At 39.8% G+C, this 26,423-nt stretch overlaps 1 protein-coding gene across 1 annotated transcript; it reads left to right on the top strand.

Moving 5' to 3' along the window:
- Positions 1 to 6,512: 6,512 nt before the first annotated feature.
- Positions 6,513 to 13,072, top strand: LOC142544284 (uncharacterized). Its single transcript, XM_075651344.1, has 5 exons — positions 6,513 to 6,871; positions 7,170 to 7,417; positions 7,528 to 7,749; positions 11,842 to 11,993; positions 12,353 to 13,072. The coding sequence occupies exons 1-5, from the start codon at positions 6,513 to 6,515 to the stop codon at positions 13,070 to 13,072; spliced, it is 1,701 nt and encodes a 566-aa protein (XP_075507459.1).
- The last annotated feature ends 13,351 nt before the right edge of the window (positions 13,073 to 26,423 follow it).

Here is a 26,423-nt window from a genome sequence, read left to right on the forward strand (position 1 = left end):
ACATACCGTTGAATCACAAGTTTAGCATCACATGAATGTTTTTTTCTTACTCTTGGATGTTGGCCAATTAAGTTGAGATAAGGATGGATCTGGTTCATGACTAAATCCTTGCAGTAAATCAATAAGTTCACCTTCACATGTAGCAGAAACTAACATCCTTCGCGAAGCTAATGAAATAAATCCATGTTCCACAACATCATCAAGAAACGATAACAGTTTATTGCAATAGTATTCTTTGTCTCCTCCAAGTTCAATTCCATGTCCCTTCTTTCAATGCTTTGTTCCACGACTTTAATCACCGAATTTGACTCTGCTCAAAACGGTAAACATGTGGGGAATTGTCTGTAGATGAATTTGGCTACTTGGTTCACCTCATTTGGTTAAATATTGAAATAGTTATGATTTTTTTACTATATGTTGGTCATAGTAAAAGTAAATTTGTCCTCCTTTTGATATTTGCACAATTTGATCATCTTAAGATACTTTTTAGGCAATCATGTCTTCTGCAAAGTTGTAGATAATTTCTCAAGGATTCCAAACATGTTTGAATCACCTCTATTTGAATTTTTTAGCTTGAGTTATCATTATTTTACCAACACGTAGAAAACCTGAAAATAAAACATATTTAGTAAGACAATTAAATATAAACAAACAATACTAAAATAACATAATTTTATAATTTTAATGAAACTTAAATTTTAAAATACAGGTTTTAACATATAATAAATTAATAATTTTAAGTTTCATCACTAGGCACCTCCGCCCATGACTCCTCACATAACATATGCTTAACTATAAATCAATAGAATAAGCATATCAATCTCAAACATTGCAACATATCGAGGCAATGAAAATTAAGTATGTGATTTTGGGAAACTCAAGTTAAATCAAACTCGAGTTGTGCAATCCCGGATCAACATTGGTTTATACCTTTCTTTCTGTCTATCTGACGAAGTCGAAGTCTCGAATTCGAAGCCTGTCAATACTCAATCTGGCAATGACAATATCGAGGAGTACAGTATCATTATACAATCTCAAATCAATACTGGATATAATCAGAACTCAATCTAATTCTGTTTCAATGGCATAACTGCACAATCTCAACATACCCAGCAATACAAATCAACAGATATCAATTCCCACAACTCATAATCGATAACAATACAAATCTGATATCAAATCTCAATCAAATCCATTCTGAAAATCATAACAATTTCATACGATATCTGTTCTTCAATCCGATCTCGATTATACGATGTCTACTATGTCAAGAACATCATATATCAATCATATCTGACTCTGGCAATATCATAATTTCAAATCATATCAAAAACATAAGAAACTTACGTCCAGTTGAAGCTCTCGTCGATAGAAACTCAGTACTGAAGTCGGATTAAAAATCAGACGGACGGATTTCTCGTAATTCACAAATCTAGACTCAAGAACTTTAAACTTCTCCAGAGCTTCCTCGGTTTTCTTTCAATTGAATCTGAAGGAAATTGCAACTCTTAATATATATATTGCATGGTACAATGGCAAGTGGCTTCATGTATGCACTACACGTCTCGCGCATATGCGCGACCTTACTCGGCGCATATGCGCGAGACACTATGTCTCGGCGCGTAACATCACGGCAGTTCGCGCATATGCGCGCCCTCACCCGGTGCATATGCGCGAGGTTCTTTGCAACTCTCTGCCATACTCGCGCATATGCGCCGGTCCATGTTGCGCATATGCGCGAGGTTCTCTGCCTAACTGCTATGCGTCCATTATGTGATATTTGCTGAAATATTTAACTGATCTATTGACTAACTTCACTCTTATTTATAGATAAGCTTCGAGTCTTCCACAGAGACGCATTTATTATATCCGACGATTCATCTTTCAAGGATAAGTATAATTTTTTTGCAACATATTTTAGAGGAAATCATTGACTTGACTTTATACTATTAACGTTATTAATCAGTTAGTAAACTGTTATCTGTTAGTGTGCTGAAAGAAAATAACAATGAATCGGAATAGCAATTTATTGATTATATCTTTATGCTATTACATGATTCAGTTCCCCTTCAACGGCTTCTAGCCAAAGGAACATCCAACTAGACATTTCTCTGCAGTAAATTCTTATGTAGCCTTCTGAGGAAGCAATTCTTCCTAGCACTAACTGCTCCTTGATAAGCATCAAGTAGTAAAGACATTCATCAGTTACAAGGTCTGAAGTGTGAATTACGTCGAGACGCCTTTTATACTTGATTTTAGTTGCCTTCTGTTTGTCAGTAGAAACTAATATATCTTTCTGGATGATCTGCAAGTCATGTATCTTCTTCCAAGTGGACATGACTCTTTCAAAGACATAATCTTCGATGTCTCTCTTCCAACTCTCCAAGCGTGGAAGTCTTGCTACAGAATTAGGATTGTTGGAACTGCTTGGTCTATCCATCTGTGCTTAAGTGTTATTATTTGCGTAAATATTCTGTATCTGATAAGTTGATCTTATTTATAGACATGCTCTAACTGAGGAAACAAAAGAAGACGAAGAGACATCAGTCAACAGAATGCAATTAATTTATCCAGGATGAGATTCTTTTACTCTCTTTTACTTGTATGAATTTTTTTAGGGAGAACTTCGATTAGTTAACTGATAAGACATTCGTCAGTTGATCTTCAACTGAACTGATTCAGTTCTCAACTGATCACTCAGTTATTGACCTAACTGATCTTATCATATGAGTTAACTGATTAATCGATAAGTATTCCATATTAAATGATGGGATTGCTAAAATTATGCATTTAATTTTGTTTTTCATTGAATAGTAATCAATCACGTGGCCCCACGTAGTCCAAAAGGTTTTCATTGATGATTATACATGAAGTACACACGTTTTTAAAATCAATTCATTTTGGACTGACACGTGTCCAAAAATTTGAACAGTCACCAACATAAGAAATGACCCCGCTTCATTTCAGTTTCTTTAGGTGCCTTTCACTCTCAGAGAAAATCAAACACACGGAGCTTTTCTTCCTCAGAAATATTCAAACTTTTAACAATGGCAAGTCAAGTTCCCACATACATTCTTAATGCAATGGCTATTGATTTCGACTCAGTCATATCTGTCAAGGACGAAGCTGTCAAGAATGTCTTTCTCAAGCTGGAAGAAGCTGGAATGAAGCAATTTCTTGGATTATCATCTCAAGACATTTATCCCAAGGAGATTCAGGATCTTTATGCTAATAGATTCATTTCTGCTGACCGTAAAATCACAACAACCGTCAAAAGTCAACTGCTGATCATTCAAGAAGACTCCTTCAGCGATCTCCTCCAACTGCCTTCTGATGGTTTGGCTCACTTTTTTGAAGTGAAGACTTTTGATGTTGAGGAGATGCAGACGCTTCTATCTGCTGATGGACGAAAAATTAAAGTTTCTAATCCAAAGAAAGAACTGAAGCCAAAGATTCAGTTACTAGCTGATATTGTAGCCAAGGGTTTACTCGCCAAGACAGGCTCGTTTGCTGTCCTGACCCTTGAAAAGTTTCAAGTAATGACTGCTAGCATGGCTTGACGGAGACTGAAGTCATCAGCTATCATTTTCAATATCCTCAAGAGCATGCTTCAGTCCTCCAAACAGTCCAAAGATTTTACTGTGCCACTAAGCTACCTTCTGAAGAACAAAGGTTTGGTGGATGAATCTTCTGAGAAGTCATCCAAATTCAAGGTCTTCACTGCCAAGAATGTTCAGCAACCAAAAACCAAGCTGGACATGTCTCCTGAGCAGTTTTTTAAAGTCAAGAAGGAGATTGGGACGCATGCAGCTCTGATAAGTGCAAGAATTGCACTAAATTTATATGTTAATCCATTTGAATTAGGTTAGTTTTGAACGGTATTACGCTTGGTTTTTGTTGTTTTTGTATCGTGCAGAAGATAAACAACTATTGGATGGTTGAGAGCAATCAAATGTATTTTTGAGCGTGAAAAGTTGATAAACTAGAGCCGCAGCGCCAAAGAACTAGAGCCCCAGTGCTAAGAAGAATATACAAGAAACAAGCGACGCAGCGCCTCAAGACTGGTGCTGAAGCACCCCTTTGTGCGAAAGAAAAGCGCCGCAGCGCCAGTCAGAAAGCGACGTAGCGCTGGACCACCGAAAGACAAGCTCCTACAAGCTACTCAAGTAGCGCCGTGGCGCCACACCTTCGAGGGATGGAAAGCTGTGCCACGGCGCTAGTGGCGGCGAGAACATGACTAATGGGCTTGCGTTTAAGGCCCAGCGGCAAAAATAAAAGAAAACAAGGTGTTCAGAAGAAAATGGAAGGCCACTTTTGGAGAGAAAACGCACGGGAGAGCAGGAGCGAACACGAGATGAAGATCCGGAGTACGAAGATCGATCACAAATACGAAGAACGACGGATCTGGGGACAGAGATGACACTTCGGATTTGTCATCTATTCTTTCGCTTCTATATTTTATTGTGTTGCGATGTCTAAGACTTCGAACATGTCTTGTTTTTTCTTAGAGTTTGTTATGAACTAATTTTCAATTCTAGAGGATGACGTAGCTTTGTCGATGCGATGATTTGACGTGGTTGTTTATATGATTGAATTCTATTTGGTTTAATTGTGTTTCTTGTTTTTATTCACTGCAATTTACTGGCCATAAATTGTGTGTTGTTTGATTAATTCTACAACTCCGGAGAGGGATTAGGATTATAGATCCTTAGAAACACATCGTTGAATGTTTATATCGTTCGGAAGGCGTATAACTTTAGCGAGGCTTAATGAGAACATCGTTTGAATTTATCAATGAAACTTAGATTTTATTATGAATGTTTGAATCGAAGTTTGATTGATACAATTTATTCGTCACTTGGGAAAGGGGGAATAAAATAATTAAGTGTTCTTGGCCTTTAAATAATTGGAATTCATGAATATAAATTCAATCGGAAATAATTATCGTGGAAACTTAGTGAAATCATTCCTCTAGATATTTTTTCTCGTTGATATTTCCTCATTCAGTTTTAGATTAATTATTCATTTGCGATTAATTCATCTTCAAAGCGAACCAAACTGTTTATTGATTTTTCTAGATAAAGTTTTGGCTATTTTAATTACAAGCACTGATATATTTTTATATAAACACTCCACATGGGATCGATACTCTACTTCCATATATTAAAACTTGACAACCGTGCGCTTGCGAGCGAAAAACCCGCAACAAATTTTTGGCACCGTTGTCGGGGAGTGTCAAAATTTGATTTTATATCAGTATTGTTACCAATTAGTCTAGATTTTAATTTAGAGTTATTTTTTTATTGTATTAATTACTAATTTGTTCATTTTATATGTTTAACAGTGCATGCTAAGATCGCAAAGCCTTGACTTGCTTATTTTTTATCCGAAGATCGAAAGAACTGCGAGAAGACTAAGAAAAGCGAGAAGGGAAGCAATCCAAGCGATGGCCGAAAACAGAGAGAATGACAGACAAAACCTGCCAGAGTCTATACTTATCAGAGATCACTTCCGACCAGTGATCAACACTCATTACTCTGGCATTGCTCGAGGGACCATCAACGCCAATAAATTCGAGTTGAAGCCTGCTCTGATCAATATGGTTCAGCAAAATCAGTTTGCTGGAACTGCTACTTCTGATCCTCACGTTCATTTGAGGACTTTCTTAGAGATCACGGATACGGTAAAAATAATAATGTTCTTGACGATATTATTAGATTGTGTTTGTTCCCATTTTCTCTCAGGGACCAAGCAAGAGGATGGCTCCAATCGCTTCCCTTGGAAAGTATCACGACATGGCAGGAACTGGCGACGAAATTTCTGGCTAAGTACTTTCCCCTTGCAAAGTCTGCACAGTTGAAGATTGTGATTAGTACTTTCAGGCAGACGGACTTTGAGCAGCTTTATGAGGCGTGGGAAGATACAAGGAGCTGTTGAGAAAGTGCCCGAATCACGGCTTTAAAGATTGGGTACAAATTGAATTATTCTACAATGGGTTTAATGGACAAACACGAGGAACAATGGATGTAGCGGCTGGTGGCATGATCTTTGCCAAATCTCCTGGGCAAGCTTATGACTTGCTTGAGCATATGATTATAAATAGTTACCAGTTATCGTCTGAGAGGAGAGGAGTAAAGAGGACAGCTGGAATTTATGATGTGGATCCTATTACGTCACTCACTGCTCAAGTATCTGCGCTGACCACACAAATAGCAGCTATGAATAAGGTGAGCATAGCAGAGACTGAGGTTCCATCGATTGTTGCTGAAGAATCATCTCTTCCTGAAGAAGCTCAGTACATCAACAATAGGAACTTTGGAGGCTATTGAGGATATCGATGTAACCCTCCCCCTAATACTTATCATTCTGGTTTGAGAAATCATGAAAATTTTTCATATGCGAATAATAAAAAAGTGTTGAATCCTCCACCGGGGTTCAATACATCAAAGGGGGGAGAAAAGCCTTCGTTTGAAGATTTAGTGGGAACGTTTGTTGCTGAATCCGAAACAAGGATGGCGAGGACTGAGTCTCGTCTTGACAATATGGAGACTCACAAAGGAAATATGGGTGCCACGATGAAATCTTTGGAGACGCAAATCGGACAGCTAGATAACGCATTGAGAGATCAGCACATGGGTCAATTTTCGAGTAACAAGGAAGTTAATCCAAAAGAGCAATGCAAGGCAGTCACTCTGAGGAGTGGAAAAGAATTGGAGGTACAAAGTCCCAAAGAGAGAGTGGAAAGTGAGAAGACAGTTGGAAAAGGTGAAAATGAGGAATCCAAAGCTGAAGTTGAAGTTAAACGACCTCCTATATTGAAACCAACTCTTCCATATCCTCAGAGGTTCAAGAAGAAGAATTTGGATGATCAGTTTGCAAAGTTCCTAGATATTTTCAAGAAAATTCACATCAACATACCATTTGCTGATGCTTTGGAGCAAATGCTGAATTATGCAAAATTCATTAAAGATGTGATGTCTAAGCAAAGGAAGCTGCAAGAGTATGAGATTGTGAAGCTGACTGAAGAGTGTAGCGCCATTCTGCAAAAGAAGATGCCACAAAAATTAAAAGATCCAGAAGTTTTACTATTCCTTGCTTTTTTGGTGGTTCTAAATGTAGTAGAGTTTTATGTGATTTAGGAGCAAGTATTAACTTGATGTCATTTACAGGGAATTGGAGCTTGGAGAGGTCAAACCAACCACTATAACCTTACAGCTTGTAGACAGAAGTCTCACGTATCCACGTGGAATCGTTGAGGATGTACTGGGAAAAGTGGATAAATTTATTTTTCCTGCTGATTTTGTGATTTTAGATATGGAAGAGGATCGTGATATCCCATTAATATTTGGGAGACCTTTCCTGGCGACTGGAAAGGCATTAATAGATGTACATAAGAGCGAACTCACCCTGAGAGTTGGTGGAGAAGCAATCATTTTTAATACATATCATGCCATGAAGGGATCAAATGAGGTAAGTACTTGTAAAAGCATTGATATTATAGACTCGTGTGCATCTCTTGATTGGCAGGAACTAAGGATCATTTGGAGAGTTGTTTGATAGGTGCTGCAGGAACTGTTAATGAAAATGATTGGGAAGTGAAAGAGCAACTCATGGATATTGGTGGATTGCAGAAAGAAAGAACAAACAATGCGCCACTTGAGAAGCTGAATGGAGATGAAAAATCTGAGGTAATACCATCTTCCCCTGACTTGAAGGAACTGACAAGCCACCTTTTCTATGAATTTTTAGGTGAGAAGTCGACATATCTGGTAATCATTTCTTCCTCCCTTTCTTGTGATGAAAAAGATAAATTATTGAGAGTATTGAGGAAATATAAGACTGCTTTAGGATGGTCGATTTCTGATATTAAGGGAATTAGTCCCACTAAATGCATGCATAAAATTTTGATGGAGGAGTCGTATGCTCCTTATGTGGATCATCAGAAGAGGTTGAACCCAGCAATGAAAGAAATTGTAAAAAATGACATACTGAAATTGTTAAATGTTGATGTGATTTATGCTATTTCTGACAGTAGTTAGCTATCTCCTGTGCAATTTGAAACGTCTGCTATTCGTTTTCTTAAAACGTGCTAGAAATTTTTATTTTTATTTTTTAAAACCTCACATAGGATTCGGCCGAACCATAAAATATTTTTGACATCATTTTAAAATAACTCAACCAACTATAATTTGAAACCAAAGGAAATAGCATAAAATCATCCAACATTTTCTAAACCTAAAAATAACATTTGAAAAGTATAGTTATACTATAACCTCTCAAAAATCACTCATAAATAAATAAAAGTCATAAAAATATCTTTAACATAACTTAAAATCCTAAATCATAACTAGTGCGAAAAACTAGCGTAGGTCCTCGGGTTATATGCACCTCCAGTCCAGTCAGATCAATCATCAAGACCTCCATTAATATTATTATCATATTCACCTGCATCAATCACACCTACTGAGTCTAAAGACTCAACACACCATAATCTTGATAACAAGTACTACATATACAGATCACATACAACAGTGAAAAATACTTGTACTTAAAATATCATTTTCATGAAGATGCATAAACTTTAAACATTGAACATTTTCGTAAATATTTCATGATGCATAAACCTTAATTAAAACCATTATCATAATGATGCATCATCTTTAAACATAAATATTTTTATAAACTTTTTCATATCATCATAAACATAAATCTTTCCATAACATAAACATATTCATAATCGTATCCATATACATATCACCATATTGGTATTCATATTCATATCACCATATTCGTATTCATATTCATATTCTTCATAAACATATTCATATACGTGTTTGTTGAATTCGGATCGTGATTGTGACTCGTATTCTTAATCGTATTGGGCGATGGATCCATCTACATAAAACCACAGTACTGGGCAGCGGAGACATCAGCAACACTCTCACCGGTCAACTGAGTCCATGGCCAACGTATTAACATATCAACGTATTCGTATTCGTATCACGTATTCGTATTCGTATTAATGGAAACACGATCGTCGGGCTCCCACTGGGACCATAACCCTCACGATATTTCCAACATATCATCGTGTTAGTCACAATCCCTTCACGTCCTTCAACATGTCGTATTTCCATCACTTAATAAAAACATGCATATAACAACGTTTTTCTTTAAAATAAAGCATGAAACATGTCTTTTAAATGTCCACGATAAATCATAAAATCCATAAACATTTTAAAAATCATAATTTAACATATTAAAAATCATAAACATCCATAAACATTTTAAAATAAACACTTTAAGATATTAAAAATCCGCAAACATTTAAAATAAATATTTTAACATATAAAAATCATAAAACGTCATAAACGTTTTAAAATAAACATTTTAACATATTAAATCATAAACATTTAAATTAACACTTTGACATATTAAATCCATAAACATTAAAAATACACATTTTATCATATAAAAATTCTTAAACATTTAAAATAATCATATTAGCATATAAAACCGCATTCAGGACACTGTCATGATGTTTACTAATTTGTAGATGTAAAAAGACTGTTTTAACCCTAGACGTTAAATTTCACGTTCTTGACATTTTCTTAATTTCATTGACTCTAATATGTCTCAAATAATTATTTAAACTTATGAATTTTTTTTTTTATTTAGCCTAAATCGAGGACTTTTAATTTAATATTTAAATAAGACATATTACTACGTTTTAATCCCGAATTAAACCAAAACTTTCATATAAAATTCCCAAATTAAAAACTTAGGCTTTTAATAATTATTTGAGCTTAAATATAATTTTTCATAATTTTATTAAGCATAAATCTAGGCGTTTCAATTAATTCTTTAATTAATGTTCCGTGCGACGATTAAATCCCGGATAAATCCAAAACTCAATATTTTGATCCCAAAATTTAAACATGACATTTTTATGATTTATTCTACCCTTGTGAGTAATGAACCACCCCCGTGGACCCATGATTCCATTTTTAGTTCTCAAATATCATTTTTGACACACTAACGAACCCATCGAGCCATCTCCCAATTTACTCGAGCCACGCCCGAGCCACCTTGAGCCAAAACCTATCCAACCCACCTAGGGACCCTACGGACCAAGCCCAGCCCAAAAAATTAGCCATGGCCTGCTCAAAAACCTTCTGGAACTTGACCCAATAATCTGTATGTGTTGTGCGTGTATTACCCTTGAGCAATAAGACTCCAACCTAGTCCAGGACCCTTCCAGCCCTTAACCACTTGACCCCTCATGACCCTAACCTTCCATGGACCACGCCCAGCCCAAGCCCAGACCAACCCAAGTCCCTGAACTCGCGCACAAAGCACAGCACCAGATACGTACATGCTTGGCCGAGAATCCTTGTATGGTAGGACTCTACGTTTTCCTGCCCAGCTGCTTAACCATCGAGCCAGCCATTGAACCAGCCCCTCATGCACCCTCCTAGAACCCTAAAGAGTCGGCCTAGCCCAGCCCAGAGCCCCCTGGCCGAGCCTCTTCTTCCCTGCACCAGCTGAAGCCCCTGCGCGCTACTTTCCTTCAATTCTCGGGTGGGAGTCCTAGCTTGCTAGGACTCCTCCCCGCCCTCTTGACTCAAGTCCTAGCATGGCTAGGACTCTTCCCTCAACTCATCCCTGACCCTAGCTAGGCCCTGGTCCAAGCCGAACCCAAGCCCAGCCACATACCCCATAAAACCGAACCCAACTCCTCCATAACAGAAAGATGGTACCAGTTTGTTCTCTATCATTATGCAGCGTGTTTGGGTGTGTTATTAGGACCCTAAAACTTGTGAAAAATGTCCTTGATCAATACCCTATCCATGGATCCCCTTAACACATATTAAACAATTTTTTGGATGAAAACACAAGCCTTAAAAATCACCTATGATGCAATTCCAAAAATATCATATGATGCAACTTGTTTTTCATTCAAAACACATTTAAATAAATACTATGGTGTGATGGATGTGTAAAAGAAGAATTATGGCGTGCCTTTGCGTGTTTAACGCACGATGTCTCGTTGACGATTGCGAAGAACGGCGACGACAACCTAGGCTTGATTTTCGTTGAAGCTTTCGAATTTTTCTTGCAATTTATGGAGTGTGTCGTGTGAATATTGGGAGGAAAAGAATTCTGAATTTGTTGGGGAAGAGGGCGTGTGATGTGTTGAATTGGGTTGGGGTTTTGTACATTAAATACTAATTAAAAACACTAACAAAAGTTTAGGCCCATTAGGAAGATAATTAGGCTCAAAAGTGCTTAATTAGAATTTAATTAAAATATTAAAATTAGTGCTTCATTCAAAACCCCATATTTTCAAAAATAAGAAAAATCATCACCCTTAATTTAAATAATTAAAAACAATTCATCAATAAAAAATTTTCTATTTTTCAGCCCTCGGTCTCCGTTTCTCGATCGCAACTCGAATAACCTTTAAAAATATATTTTAATGCAACCATGTAGAAAAATATATTTTAAACATGCAAATATGCACCACATAATTAATTTATGCAATTAAAACATTTAATTAAAATACACAAGAAATTTAATAATTGCATGCATGTGGTTCGCGTGGACCTTCGAATTTTCAGGGCGTTACACAAGTGGTACCTAAAAAAGGTGGAATAACTATGGTTAGAAATGAAAATGATGAACTAATATCTACTCGTACTGTAACTGGCTGGCGAGTATGTATTGATTATAGAAAGTTGAACAATGACACTCGTAAAGATCATTTTCCATTGCCTTTTATTGATCAAATGCTTGATAGACTTGCTGGTTATTGTCATTATTGCTTTTTAGATGGTTATTCAGGTTATAACCAGATTGTTACAGCGCCAGAGGATCTGGAGAAGACTACTTTCACGTGTCCTTATGGCACGTTCGCTTTTAGGTTAATGCCTTTTGGGCTATTCAATGCTCCTGCTACTTTTCAGAGGCGCATGATGGCCATATTCGCAGACATGGTAGAGGAAATCATGGAAGTCTTCATGGATGACTTCTAGGTATTCGGCTCTTCATTTGATCATTGTTTACATAACTTATCCCTTGTTTTGCAGGGATGTCAAGAAAAGAACCTAGTTCTTAATTGGGAGAAATGCCACTATATGGTTCAAGAGGGTTTTGTTCTTGGACATAAAGTGTCTTCTAGGGGCTTAGAGGTAGACCGAGCTAAAGTGGTTGCAATCGAGAAACTTCAAGCAGCTTTTTAGGACATGCGGGGTTTTATCGTAGATTTATTAAAGATTTCTCTAAGATCACTAAACCTCTTTGTAATTTACTTGAAAAAGATTCTGCTTTTATATTTGACGATGATTGTTTGCAGGCATTTGAGAAGATCAAGAAAACATTGGTGACTGCACCGATTATGATAGTGTCGGACTGGAAGGAGCCATTTGAGCTAATGTGTGATGCAAGTGATTATGCAGTGTGCGCTGTCTTGGGCCAAAGAAGGGAAAAGATGTTTAGGGCAATCTACTACGCAATGTCTAGAGCAATGTCTTTCCTCAAGAAGGGAAAAGATGTTGACGGTGTCGAAGCACAAGAAATTCTAGAGCAATGTCTTTCCTCACCATATGGTGGACATTTCGGAACATCACGGACAGCGGCTAAGGTATTACAATCTGGTTTTTTGTGGCCTAATTTGTTTAAAGATAGATATACCCTAGTGAAATCATGCGATAGATGCCAGAGGTTAGGAAACATCTCTAGGCGTCATGAATTACCACTGACAAATATTTTGGAAGTGGAACTTTTTGACGTCTGGGGCATAGATTTTATGGGACCCTTTCCCCATTCTTTTGGTAATTATTACATTTTGCTAGTCGTGGATTATGTCTCAAAATGGGTGGAAGCAATTGCCACCAATACTAATGATGCTTGTGTTGTTGCTAAATTTGTGCATAAGAATATCTTCACCAAGTTTGGAACGCTGAGGGCCGTCATAAGTGACGAAGGTACACATTTTTGTAATAAAATTGTCAACTCACTTTGGGATAAATACAATGTGAAGCATAAAGTGGCGCTAGCATATCAACCTCAATAGAATGGACAAGCTGAAATATCCAACCGAGAAATTAAACAAATGTTGGAGAAGACAGTCAACATTAACCGGAAGGATTGGGCACTCAAGTTGGATGATGCGCTGTGGGCATACCGAGTTACATTCAAAACACCTATTGGGATGTCTCCTTATAGGCTAGTTTTTGGGAAAGCATGGCACTTGCCGCTAGAATTGGAGCACATAGCATTTTGGGCAGTAAAGAAGCTGAACTTTGACTTGAAAGCTTCTAGCGATGTCAGGAAATTGCAGTTAAACGAAATGGAGGAATTCCGCAATGACGCATATGAGAATGCCAAGATCTACAAAGAGCAGACCATGGCATGACAAAATCAATGTACGAAGGGAGCTCAAACCGGGACAACAAGTGATATTATTCAATTCTCATCTGAAGTTGTTTTCTGGTAAGCTGAAGTCGTGTTGGTCAGGGCCATTTGATGTGGAAACAGTGTATCCTCATGGGGCTATCGAGCTATGGTGCAGTAATGGAAGAACCTTCAAGGTGAACGGACAGCGGGTTAGGCCTTACTATGGGACTGAAGTAAGGAATATTGACATTGTTAGCTTGAGCGAACCAAACTGAGCAGACTGGCGACGTTAAACCAAGTACTTGTTGGGAGGCAACCCAACCAGTATCTTTTATTGCTTTCATGTTTTTTTATATATTTTTATTTTATTTTCAGTAGTATTTTTATTTTTTTGCATTTTTATGTTATTAAACTTTGCATGTGATGAGTAGACATTGATATGTGTTCTATTATGCAGGTAATAGTTGAACCGGGCGTGGAATGAAGCTTAGTGGACAAAATCTCGGGAGTGTTAGCGTCGCAGCACCAGAAAACAGCGCTGCAACGCTCAGAACATGCGAAGGTGTAGCGCCTAGGCACTAATAATCCAGCGCCAGACTTTCAAACAGCAAAGCGCCTAATAGCTAGTTATAAGCGCCGCGGCGCAGACGAGGTCGAGGCATTACACCGCAGAGCTACTTACTCAGTGTTGCGGCGCTCGTTCGCGTATAATAAAAAAGAGCGGCCGTCAGATTCATTTATTATACCCTAACAACACCAGCGTTGTGGCTCCGCTCCACAACCACCGAGAAAATTCCCCCTCCACAATTTCTCCTTCCAAATTCCACAAAACACCACAAAAATCACTTTTAAACGGAATCCACCATCACATCTCATTCCTAGTCTCCTTCGGATCAAGATTTTTAGCGAGATTTTTTTTCAACGAGCCAACATCGGACGAATTGAAAGCATATTTTGGGTACCCTATCACAAGGTAATCGTTCTTGGTGTTGTGAATCTTCAATATCTTGTTAAAATTTAAAGGCATAAGGTTCTAGAGTTGGTGCACACAAGGTGTTCGATCAATTGTCTTAGTGAATTGGTTGTTGAGAATTTTTAGATTGAAGCAGTGCATGTTATAGGGCAACTATTGATTGATTGATTGATTTTGTTGATAGTGTGGGCACTGTATTGTTGGAGTATTGTTTGTGGCGTATGTAGAATATTGTTGTTGAGCAAGGTTTGTATTGAATTGAATCATGCCTCCGAAAAAGAAAAGTAAGCGTTGTGAGTCTGGGGATGGTGAGTCGTCTACTGCCAATTTTGATCGACGACGGTTCTGGTATGCCTGAGAACTATACTAAGTTGATAGAAAAGAATATGCAGATCAGAGTCACCTGGGTTGTCCTACATTGGCTCATGCTCGAGCGATACATTGGGATGAATTTGTGAAGCCCCCGGATGATGCTGTAATGTCCCTTGTGATGGAATTTTATGATAATCTGAAGGTTAAACATGAAAGTTATCACGTGAAGATTCAGGGGCGTATGGTTGCCTTCGATAGCAAAACAATCAATTCTCTGTACTCGATGCCTGATTACGACACAGATGAGTACACATTGTTCATACGAGAGGCTTATCCCTAAGAGACAATCATAACCAAACTTTGTGAGCCGGGCACGGTTTGGAAGCTCAACAATCAACGAGCCCCGATCACATTCCCTGCGACATCTATGAAAAGGGAGGCGTACAACTGGTATCACTTTGTAGCCTCGTAGTTGATGCCATCTGGGCATGTATCTGATGTGAAAAAGACGAAGGCAGCGTTGGTTTTTTGTATCATCACCGGCAGGACAGTGGACGCAGGCCAGGTGATTATGACGTCTATTTTGGAGGTTGATCGGGGCATATCCAATGTTAGCATGCCCCATTCGTCTTCGATCACTGACCTCTGTCATGTAGCGGGGGTTACTTGGGATGATAGTGAGGCATTACTGAGGACAAAAGGCGATATATCAATGGTTGATCCCTTCCCGAGGGATAAAAGATGGAGACAGATTACTAGTGGTAAGGGAGAGGCTTCAGTAAGTGGAGCACAGTCACATCCCGTCCCGCAGCTATCACACACACGACAGGCGGAGACCGGCAGTGCACAGACTGACCGCCATCATCTCGATGAATTAGAGCGCACGATGAGGAGACTGTGTCAGATGACACGCGAGCACATGGAGTACGTACATGATTTTAATCGAGTGCTTGCACAGCTTTTCCTTGCTACTAGTCCATCTGATGAGCCATTCCCACCACCGCCAGCATTTGCACACAGACCTATTGAGGATGATGTTGAGTATGATAATGACGAGGAGGTTGAGCTGTCAGGTGAGGACAGCGATCCTGATGCTCGCTGTATGAGGTACGTAACCCCCTGTTTTTCTTGATTTATTATTGTACATTGGGGACAATGCACGTACTTAAGTTTGTGGGGGTCGTTAATTATGCTTTACTTTTGAGTTTCAATTGCTTTTTAGCTCAGTTGTTAATTCGTTTTTATTTGAGGAATTGCATGATTAGTTATTTCCTGCACGGTTGAGTCTAGTTTGGTAAAAAAAATATTTTCTATTGCATGTTAGAGTCATGGACAAATCATTGTGTGGCCGATGATGAGAATGAAGTTATGGTTCTGAAAACATGTGTTTATGATAACTTGAGAGTCACAATTGTTTTTGCACTGTCATGTCTGTTGATATTATCGATGCTTAAATACAATTTACATACATGTGATGGTAATTGGACAACGGAGATTTGATTTTTAGTAATTCTCACATGACATTAGCTGACACTTTTGCAAACACAGAGATGATATAGGCAATTTTTCTCAATATCTTTGGGCATGTTTTCATTGTTTATTGTCCATTGTTAGCCCATTGAGCCTCGAGTTGATTGAGATGATTGACTTTTCTTTGTGCACATATCTCATATATCATTTTGATTGAACAATGCATGTGATGGGTTTGTATGAGATGACTAATGGATTGACGGAAATCTAGAACTTTCTTGAACACTTTTCGAAGCGAAATACGGATAATATGTGATATAGGAATGATTTAGGCAATCTTTGGAACCGTTTAAACCTTGGAGCCTACCAAATGAAAATGAGATATCCCTAGGGTCCCATTTTGAGCCTATTAAAAATCAAGTGGTGTGTGTCAATGACATACAATTAGCCCCCACTTGTATCTATTCTACATCTCATAACAACTACCTAATGAAGTTTATACACTTATTGTCCCACCTAATTTTGAGAGAAATAGTTCATTGGTGTTTAATGATTCAAATACTCCTCGAAAAAAAAAAGAAAAATTAAATGTGCATGAAGGAGTTGACAAAGAGACAAAAAGAAGAAGAAAAACAATCGAAGGAATGAGTCAAAAAAAGTGGTGAAAAAGAAAAATATGAGAAATGGAGGATATGATTGTAAAGAAAACAATAAGGGATGGTGAATGAAAGGAGAGTGAAAATGATGAAAATTCAAATATTTCTCTCGAATTTTTATTTTCATAACCTTTATTGTAGTCATGAGCCATAGCATAACGTTCTAAGCCTACAAGACCTATTATGTAAGGTCCTGGAATTTAATTCACGTAACCTAAATACATGCAATCTAGGATTTTTTTATTTAAATTATGTGTTTAATTATTTTGTGCATTTTATGCATAATTAGTGCATGATAGAATTTATTTCATGAAATTTTAAAGGTTCGTGCATTAAAGATTTTTAAGTTGCATTTCGCGCTCGAACAAGGAACGGAGACCGGGGAATTATCAGGAAAATTATTTTTATTACATAATTAATTTTTATTAATTAATCTAAGATTTTTTAAAGGTATTTTTCAAAAAATGGGCTTTATTGGCTATTTTTACCAGCATGATTTTATTTTTACCCGGTACGCAAATTTTATCGAATCGGTTGACTTTTTGAGGATTTGACTATTATTTTAAAAAAATTTCCAACACGAAATATTTTTCGGGGATATGTTTGGACTTAATGGGCCTACTTTTAAGCTTGTTAGGATTAAAACCCTTTTTAAACTTTAATTAGAAATTTATGGCCCCTTAGTGTATTTGTTAACTATTTAAATAATACTTAACTAACCCTAAACCTAATCACCACTCTATAGCCGACACCTTCCACTCCCTTATCAGTTTTTCTCTCGGCCTCCAGTAGCAAACACATCGGCCATAGCTTGTTCTTGCAAAAGAATTTTTCCGGCGCTTCCCCGTTGCTCATTTCTTCATCGTTCTTGCGTAGCAATCATCAAGGCACGCATGTATTCTCTTTTATGTATCATTCAAGCCATATTTATGTTAAATGTTAAGATATCTCGATCCAGCCTTGCACGGGATTACTTATCATTTTTGTTCTCGTTTCTTGCTTTTCCTTGATCACTACTCACGCTTTTCTTGTATGCTGTGAAAGGGTCTGAGGTTCTTGTTGTTTTAGGGTCTGAACATGATGAAAATAGGCTTTCTTGAGGAGTAGAGGCGTGGCTGGGGCTGTAGGTCGTAGGGCTGAGAGAGGTGGGCGGCTGCATTTTGGCGTAGGTTTGAAGGAGATCACGTGATTGGGATTGGGGCCGGCTGTGCAAGGGAGATCCGAGGCTTAAACCAGGCTGTGTGGGGTCTGAGTCAAGGCTGAGGGTGGCTCGAACACTACTATAACCATCCCTGAACTCGATCGAGCGTGTCTAGGAGATGTTAGTCGCGGGTTGTGATTCTTGAGAGCAAGCGATCGATCACGACTTCCAGCTTGCATGGAGGTGGGTCTGTGGGTCTAGTAGGTCCCTTAGGGCCTGTTCTAGGTCCTAGATGTCTGGGCTCGTGACTGGTGCGAGCTGGTGCGAGCCTAGGGGTGCTAGAATTCGGGTGGTGCATGGAAGGGTTAGATATGGGAATAGCTGAAACTGTCCAGCAGTTTTTTGTCCATTCAGAACTGATTAAGGGCTGAGTCTTGAAGGTTTTAGGGCCTTTTAAGGGTTTATAAGGTGTGGTAAATAGTTGGGAAAATTTCGGTTAAGTTTCGAGTCGATTCGGATTAAAACGGGACCCGGTCCAAGTTTTAAAACGAATCGATTAAGTTTGGTGTTGTACTCGAGTTTACATCTAAGAATGATTTTAAATATGTTTTGGGACATTTTAAGGAGTTTGGTAAGCTTCGGGTCAATTTTAGAGGTCCATGGGTAAAACGGTAATTTTTGGGTTTTCTAGGGGCAAAATTGTCATTTTACGCCCTGGATGAGATTTTGATCATGACAGCGCCCTGAGCACAAATTTACTATATCTTAAATGTTTATGCATCATGATCACGATTTTTTAAGATTTTATGAAAATATACGTTGTCTGCTTGAATTTAAAGAAAATTGCATATGTGCATGATTTTTATAAGTTATGAAAACGATGATGTTTTGAATGATGAGAATTAGTTGTGGCTATCGAAGTATATGTAAATGCATAAGACGTATATGTAAATGATGATGATGAGGGCTAGGCACAGTGGATGGGTAATCCTGTCACTGATGTCCGACAGCCGCCGGGTACCATGGTTCTATGTATGATGGATCCATCGTAAATGATGATGTACGATAGTCACCTCTAATGAACTGAATTCACTAATGGAAATGATAAATGATGAATGATGATTAACGATGAGCTATTTTGACACGTCATGATTTTACACGACACATTTATGTTACTCTTTTAAAGTTCATGAAAGAAATGTTTATTATGTTATTTTTCAATGTTGTTTGCCATGTATATGTACTTGTTATTTATGGTACAGGCGTGTTGAGTATTAAACTCACTAGGCGTGTGTGATGCAGGTGAGCTCGATATCGAGGGGACTGGAGGTGCTGGACTCTGAGTAGGCAGACCTGTTGGGGCGACACGACACGACCCGAGGACCTCATGTTTTCCGCACTTATGATCTTACGATTTGAGAGGATATGAGCATTTTATACATTGTTTTATTTTACTATTACATGTTAGGATTTTTACTCGTTTTTGCTCCTTTATATTTTTATTAGTAATTACTTATGATTATTTTTAAATTATATTTTTAAGTAGGACTGTATGTATGCAATTTATTTAAATGCTTAATTTCAAAATGTGAGCTTTAAAAGAAAAGAAAAAAAATATTTCCGCACTTTTAAAACGGTAGACGTTACAGTTGGTATCAAAGCAAGGGTCCTGTATAGGGTTGTGTCGCCGCCAGCTTCTGCAGCTCAGTCTTCAAAGCCTCAAGTCTGTAAGCTTTTATGTTTTAAATTATTTACTGTTATCACCTGCATGTGTACATGATTTACGATTTATGATGATCTACTGTATATGTTTAACGGCTTTTATGATTTAAGGATTTACTGTTTTAAACACTAGATTAATTGCATGATGGGTTACATTTATAAATTGGACTGTATTCTGATCATGCCTCCGAGACAAGACCCCAGCGTTGACAGACAGGATGAGATTCCTGGAGGTGGCAGGGGACCACCACCACCCCCGCCAGGGGACCCAGCTACCCGAGTTCTGGAGGTTATGGCTAGGCTACTGGAGCCATGTACAGCAGACTCATAAGCCTCAAGTGGATACTTTTGAGCCGTCGGCTCAACCCGAAGGAGTTCGAGGGTACTACTGATCCGTTCTTAGCTGAGGGATAGATTCGATCTCTAGAGCTGCACTTTGAGTAAGTTCAGATGAGTGATGGCGACCGGGCCAGGTGCGCCATCTATATGTTGAGAGACAATGCGTCCCTGTAGTAGGAGGGAGCCGCTCATGCTGTGGACTTGGCTACCCTTACATGGGCCAGGTTCAAGGAGTTTTTCAACATGTAAGGGTAGCCAAGTCCACAGCATGGAAAGTACTTTCCAGCCGACTTCAGGGGCCGCCTGACGAGAGAGTTTATGAGTCTCCGCCAGGGAGACTCATCTGTGACGGAGTTCATCCGCAAGTTTGACAGGGGCTGTCATTTTGTACCCATGATAGCGAGGGATGCTGATCAGAAGCTGCGGCACTTTTTAGATGGACTGAGACCAACCCTCTGCCGGGATGTCATGATGATGAGGTCGGTAGGTTACGATGAGGCCACTGCCTGCGCTTTTCAGGCGGAGCAGGTCCTGAGGGATATAGATTTTGAGATGCAGCTGAAGAGGCACCAGCCTCAGCCCAGCTCTCAGCCACATAAGAATTAGTTTTCAGGGCTGTCAAGGTAGCAGGGACAGCAGAAGCCCCAGGGTCAGTTTAGGAGGCCCCAGCAGCAGAAACCTCCTCAGGCGCCAGGGGCCCCAAAGCCAGATGACAGGCAGCCATGCCCGCAATGCAGCAAGTTCCATGTCGGCAGGTGCCTATGGGGGATTTTCAGATGTTTCGTTTGTGGACAGGAGGGCCACAAAACAGCGAACTGCCCAAAGAACACGGGCCCCACTACCGACCGGGCCTATGTAATGCATGCCGAGGAGGCCGATGCAAAGTCAGACTCGACTCTGATTACCGGTAACCCTTTTGGTTAAGATTTTAATTTACCTTAAGATTGCATGGATTTTATGATAGTATGAGGATTTATTTTTGGGATTTATAACTTAGAAAGATTTAGGATGCATGTTCTACCTGGTTGGGATTAAGAATATAATTGTTTGATTTGAGAAATTTTAGGGATCCAATTGTAATAGCCGATAATCTAAGGACCAAAGTGCAAATTTCGAACTTTAAGGGGCTAATTCGCAATTTTTTTATTCTAAGGGTTAATTTCGAATTTTTGGGAAACAATGTTTGGGTTAATGCAGTGATTTTTTTGAGGATTTTGGGTTAATTGCCAATAAGAAATTCCTTAAGTTCAACACTATTAGATTTGATGGTATGTTTTGTCGTAGGGAGGATATATATTGCAGGTGTAGTCATGCATGCATTGCTAGATTCAAGGGCAACGCATTCTTTCATATCTGAATCCTTACGTAAGCGATTAGGAATCATACTAGTAGCGATGGATGCAGGATTCAGAGTATTGATCTCATTTGGGGACCAAATGTTCAATTCCCAGATAGTGAAGGGATTGGAGCTTCGGTTACAGATGTATACGGTGCACGAAGATTTGATAGTGATATCATTGCCGGAATTCGACATCATCTTGGGTATGGACTGGCTATCTTCTCATGGAGCAGTCATAGATTTTCGACGGAGGTCGGTGTCTGTTAGACCGCCCAGTAGGAAGCCATTTGTTTTTGAGGCAGCTAGACATCAGCAGATGTCGCACGTCATTTTCTGCTTGTGTGCAAGGAAGCTTATGAAGAGAGGCTGCCAAGTGTTCTTAGCCAGCATCGTATCAGTGACAGAGCCAGTCAGTCAGAGGCTGGAGGACGTTGATGTGGTCAGGTAGTTCCCTGGTGTTTTCCCTGACGATGTTTCAGGCATTCCACCAGACATAGAGGTGGAATTCTCTATTGAGCTTATGCCTGGCACAGTTCCAATATCTAAAGTAGCCTACCGATTAGCGCCTGCAGAGATGAAGGAGCTCTAAGATCAGATTCAGGATCTGTTAGATAAGGATTTCATTCACACTAATTTTTCTCCTTGGGGTGCGCCAGTTCTGTTTGTCAAGAAGAAGGATGGGAGTATGCGACTGTGTATCGATTACAGAGAGCTGAACAGGGTCACAGTCAAGAATAAGTATCTGTTGCCGAGGATCGAGGACTTGTTTGATCAGCTGCAAGGAGCATCAGTGTTCTCAAAGATTGATCTTCAATCTGGGTACCATCAGCTGAAGGTGAGAGAGACTGACGTGCATAAGACAGCCTTCCGGACGCGTTACGGGCACTATGAGTTCTTGGTTATGCTTCGGTCTGACGAACGCGCCAGCAATGTTCATGGATCTCATGAATCGCGTGTTTTAGCCATACTTAGATTAGTTCGTCATAGTCTTCATTGATGATATTCTGATCTATTCAAAGAGCAGGGAGGAGCACAGTCAGCATTTGAGGACAGTGTTACTGACTCTACAGGACAGACGATTGAATGCCAAGTTCAGCAAATGTGAGTTCTGGCTTGACAGAGTGGCATTCTTGGGCCACATTGTATCTCAAAGTGGCATAGAGGTCGACCCCAGCAAGGTAGAGGCAGTTAGAAATTGGTCAGTTCCTAAGAATGTGACAAAGATCCGTAGTTTCTTAGGATTGGCAGGCTATTACAGGAAGTTCATCCAGGGCTTCTCTTCTATTGCGGTGCTTATGACCGCCTTGACGAAGAAGAATGCCAAGTTTATCTGGGGACCTGAGTGTCAGGAGAGCTTTGACAGACTGAAGCTAGCCTTGACCACTGCACCTGTACTAGCTATGTCATCAGGACAGGGAGAGTTTGTGGTTTATACATATGCATCAAAGCTTGGTTTGGGCATAGTTCTGATGCAGCAGGATAGAGTAATAGCCTACGCGTCCAGACAACGGAAGGTCCATGAGAAGAACTATCCGACTCACGACCTCGAGCTAGCAGCAGTGCTATTTGCCCTGAAGATCTGGAGACACTATCTGTATGGGGAGAAGTGCAGGATTTTTACAGATCATAAGAACCTGAAGTACTTCTTCACACAGAAGGAACTGAATATGAGACATCGGAGGTGGCTTGAGCTGGTGAAGGACTATAATTGTGACATTAGCTACCATCCGGGTAAGGCTAATGTGGTTGCAGACGCTTTGAGTAGGAAGCACGTAGTTATTGATCATCTATCAGTGCAGAGACCGCTACAGGCTGAGACTCAGATATTTGAGCTTGCAATTTATTCAAGGGGCGAGACCTCAATTCTTGCTACTCTGACAGTACAGCCGACTCTGAGAGACAGAATCCGGACAGGACAAATTTCTGACGAGCAGTTACAGAAGTGGAGACAGAGGGACGAGGCTAAGGGCCAGAGACTGTATACCATTGTGGACGGCATAGTTAGATATAGGGACCGCCTATGGGTTCCCGATAGTGATTTCCTCCAAGCAGATATCTTGAGCGAGGCCCACAGCACCTCGTACTTCATCCATCCAACGAGTACGAAGATGTATAAGGATCTGGAGACTCTGTATTGGTGGCCGGGCATGAAGCGGGATATTCTGTGATTCGTCTCCGAGTGTTTGACTTGTTGGCAGGTCAAGGCAGAGCATCAGAGACCTGCAGAGAAGCTGAGACCACTCCCCATTCCTGAGTGGAAATGGGAGAACATTACTATGGATTTTGTGACAGGCTTCCGAGGACTACTGGGGGATACAATGTCATCTGGTTGATTGTTGATCGGCTCACTAAATCAGCTCATTTCTTACCGATCAGAAAGACATTCACCATGACTCAGTACGCAGAGTTGTATATCAGAGAGATAGTCAGACTGCATGTGATTCCAGTGTCCATCGTGTCAGATAGGAATCCAAGGTTCACGTCTGCATTCTGGAAGAGTCTTCACCAGGCGCTAGGTACTAAGTTATTGTTCAGCACTGCCTTCCATCCTCATACAGACGGACAGTCAGAGAGGGTGATTCAGATTCTGGAGGACCTACTCCGAGAATGCATGATCGACTTCCAGGGCAGCTGGGAGCCGAAGTTACCTCTTGTGGAGTTCACAAACAACAACAGTTACCAGGCATCGATAGGTATGGCTCCGTACAAGGCACTTTATGGGAGGAAGTGTAGGTCGTCAGTTTATTAAAACGAGGTAGGAGAGCGAGCGGAGTTGAGTCCGGATATTGTCAAACAGACATCGGATTTAGTGGCCAGGATTCGGGACATGATGAAAACTGCACAGAGCCATCAGAAGAGTTATGCTGATCAGAGACGGCGAGATATTGAGTTCACAGTAGGGGATCATGTTTTCGTGAAGGTCGCACCGATGAAGGGTCTGATGAGGTTTGGGAAGACGGGCAAGCTCAGCCCTAGATTCTTCGGACCCTTTGAGATCCTAGTGAGAGTGGGGATCCTTGCGTACAAAGTTGTCTTACCGCCGAATCTGACGGGAGTTCATAATGTGTTTCACGTGTCCATATTGCGGAAGTACATGTTGAATCCTTCGCATGTGCTTAACTACGAGCCACTTCAACTGACAACGCACCTATGATTCGAGGAGAGACCCACTCAGATACTGGACAGGCAGGAGAAGAGGCTCCAGAACAAGGTGATCCAAATGGTCAAGGTCAAGTGACAGAATCATTCTGAGGAGGAGGCTACTTGGCATACCGAGACCGAGATGAGGAGCCGCGACCCGGAGTTATTCGGTACATTCTAAATTTTGAGGACGAAATTTTATTTAAGGGGGGAGAGTTGTAAGGTCCAGGAATTTAATTCGCGTAACGTGAATGCATGCAATTTAGGATTTTTTTATTTAAATTATGTGTTTAATTTTTTTGTGCATTTTATGCATAATTAGTGCATGATAGAATTTATTTCATGAAATTTTAAAGGTTTGTGCATTAAAGATTTTTAAATTGCATTTCGCGCTCGAACGAGGAACGGAGACCGGGGAATTATCAGGAAAATTATTTTTATTACATGATTAATTTTTATTAATTAATCTAAGATTTTTAAAGGTATTTTCAAGAAATGGGCTTTATTGACTATTTTTACCCGCAGCATTTTATTGTTATCCGGTACGCAAATTTTATCGAATTGGGAGATTTTTTGAGGATTCGGCTATTATTTGCAAAAAATTTCCAACACGAAATATCTTTCGAGGATATGTTTGGACTTAATGGGACTACTTTTAAGCTTTTTGGGCTTAAAACCCTTTTTAAACTTTTAATTAGCAATTTATGGCCCATTAGTGTATTTGTTAACTATTTAAATAATATTTAATTAACCCTAAACCTAATCAGCACTCTATAGCTGACACCTTCCACTCCCTTATCAGTTTTTCTCTCAGCCTCCAGCAGCAAACACATCGGCCATAGCTTGTCTTGCAAAAGAATTTTTCCGGCGCTTCCCCGTTGCTCATTTCTTCATCGTTCTTGCGTAGCAATCATCAAGGCACGCATGTATTCTCTTTTATGTATCATTCAAGCCATATTTATGTTAAATGTGTGTTAAACTATGTAAGATATCTCGATCCAGCCTTGCACGGGATTACTTATAAGTTTTGTTATCGTTTCTTGCTTTTCCATGATCACTACTCACGTTTTTCTTGTATGCTGTGAAAGAGGCTGCGGTTATTGTTGGTTTAAGGTCTGAACATGATAACAATAGGCTATCTTGAGGAGTAGAGGCGTGGCTGGGGCTATAGGTCGAAGGGCCGAGAGAGGGGGCGACCGCATTTTGGCGTAGGTTTGAAGGAGATCGCATGATTGGGATTGGGGCCGACAGTGCAAGGGGGACCCGAGGCTTAAACCAGGCCGTGTGGGGTCTGATTCAAGGCTGAGAGTGGCTCAAACACTTCTATAACCGTCTCTGAACTCGATCAAGCGTGCCTAGGAGATGTTAGTCGCGGGTTGTGATTCTTGAGGGCTAGCGATCGATCGCGACTTCCAGGTTGCAAGGAGGCGGGTCCATGGGTCTAGTAGGTCCTTTAGGGTCTGGTCTAGGTCCTATATGGCTGGGCTCATGACTGGTGCGAGCTGGTGCGAGCCTATGGGTGCTAGAATTCGGGTGGTGCATGGAAGGGTTAGATATGGGAATAGCTGAAACTGTCCAGCAGATTTTTGGTCCATTCAGAACTGATTAAGGGCTGAGTCTTGAAGGTTTTAGGGCCTTTTAAGGGTTTATAAGGTGTGGTAAATAGTTGAGAAAATTTCGGTTAAGTTTCGAGTCGATTCGGATTAAAACCGGGACCCCGGTCCAAGTTTTAAAACGAATCGGTTAAGTTTGGTGTTGGGCTCGAGTTTATGTCTAAGAATGATTTTAAATATGTTTTGGGACATTTTAAGGAGTTTGGTAAGCTTTGGGTCATTTTTAGAGGTCCAGGAGTAAAACAGTAATTTTTGGGTTTTCCAGAGGCAAAATGGTCATTTTACGCCCGGGGTGAGATTTTGGTCCTGGCAGCGCCCTGAG

The sequence above is a fragment of the Primulina tabacum genome, chromosome 5 (assembly GCF_025594145.1).
Source record: "Primulina tabacum isolate GXHZ01 chromosome 5, ASM2559414v2, whole genome shotgun sequence".
In the NCBI taxonomy this organism is placed as follows: domain Eukaryota; kingdom Viridiplantae; phylum Streptophyta; class Magnoliopsida; order Lamiales; family Gesneriaceae; genus Primulina; species Primulina tabacum.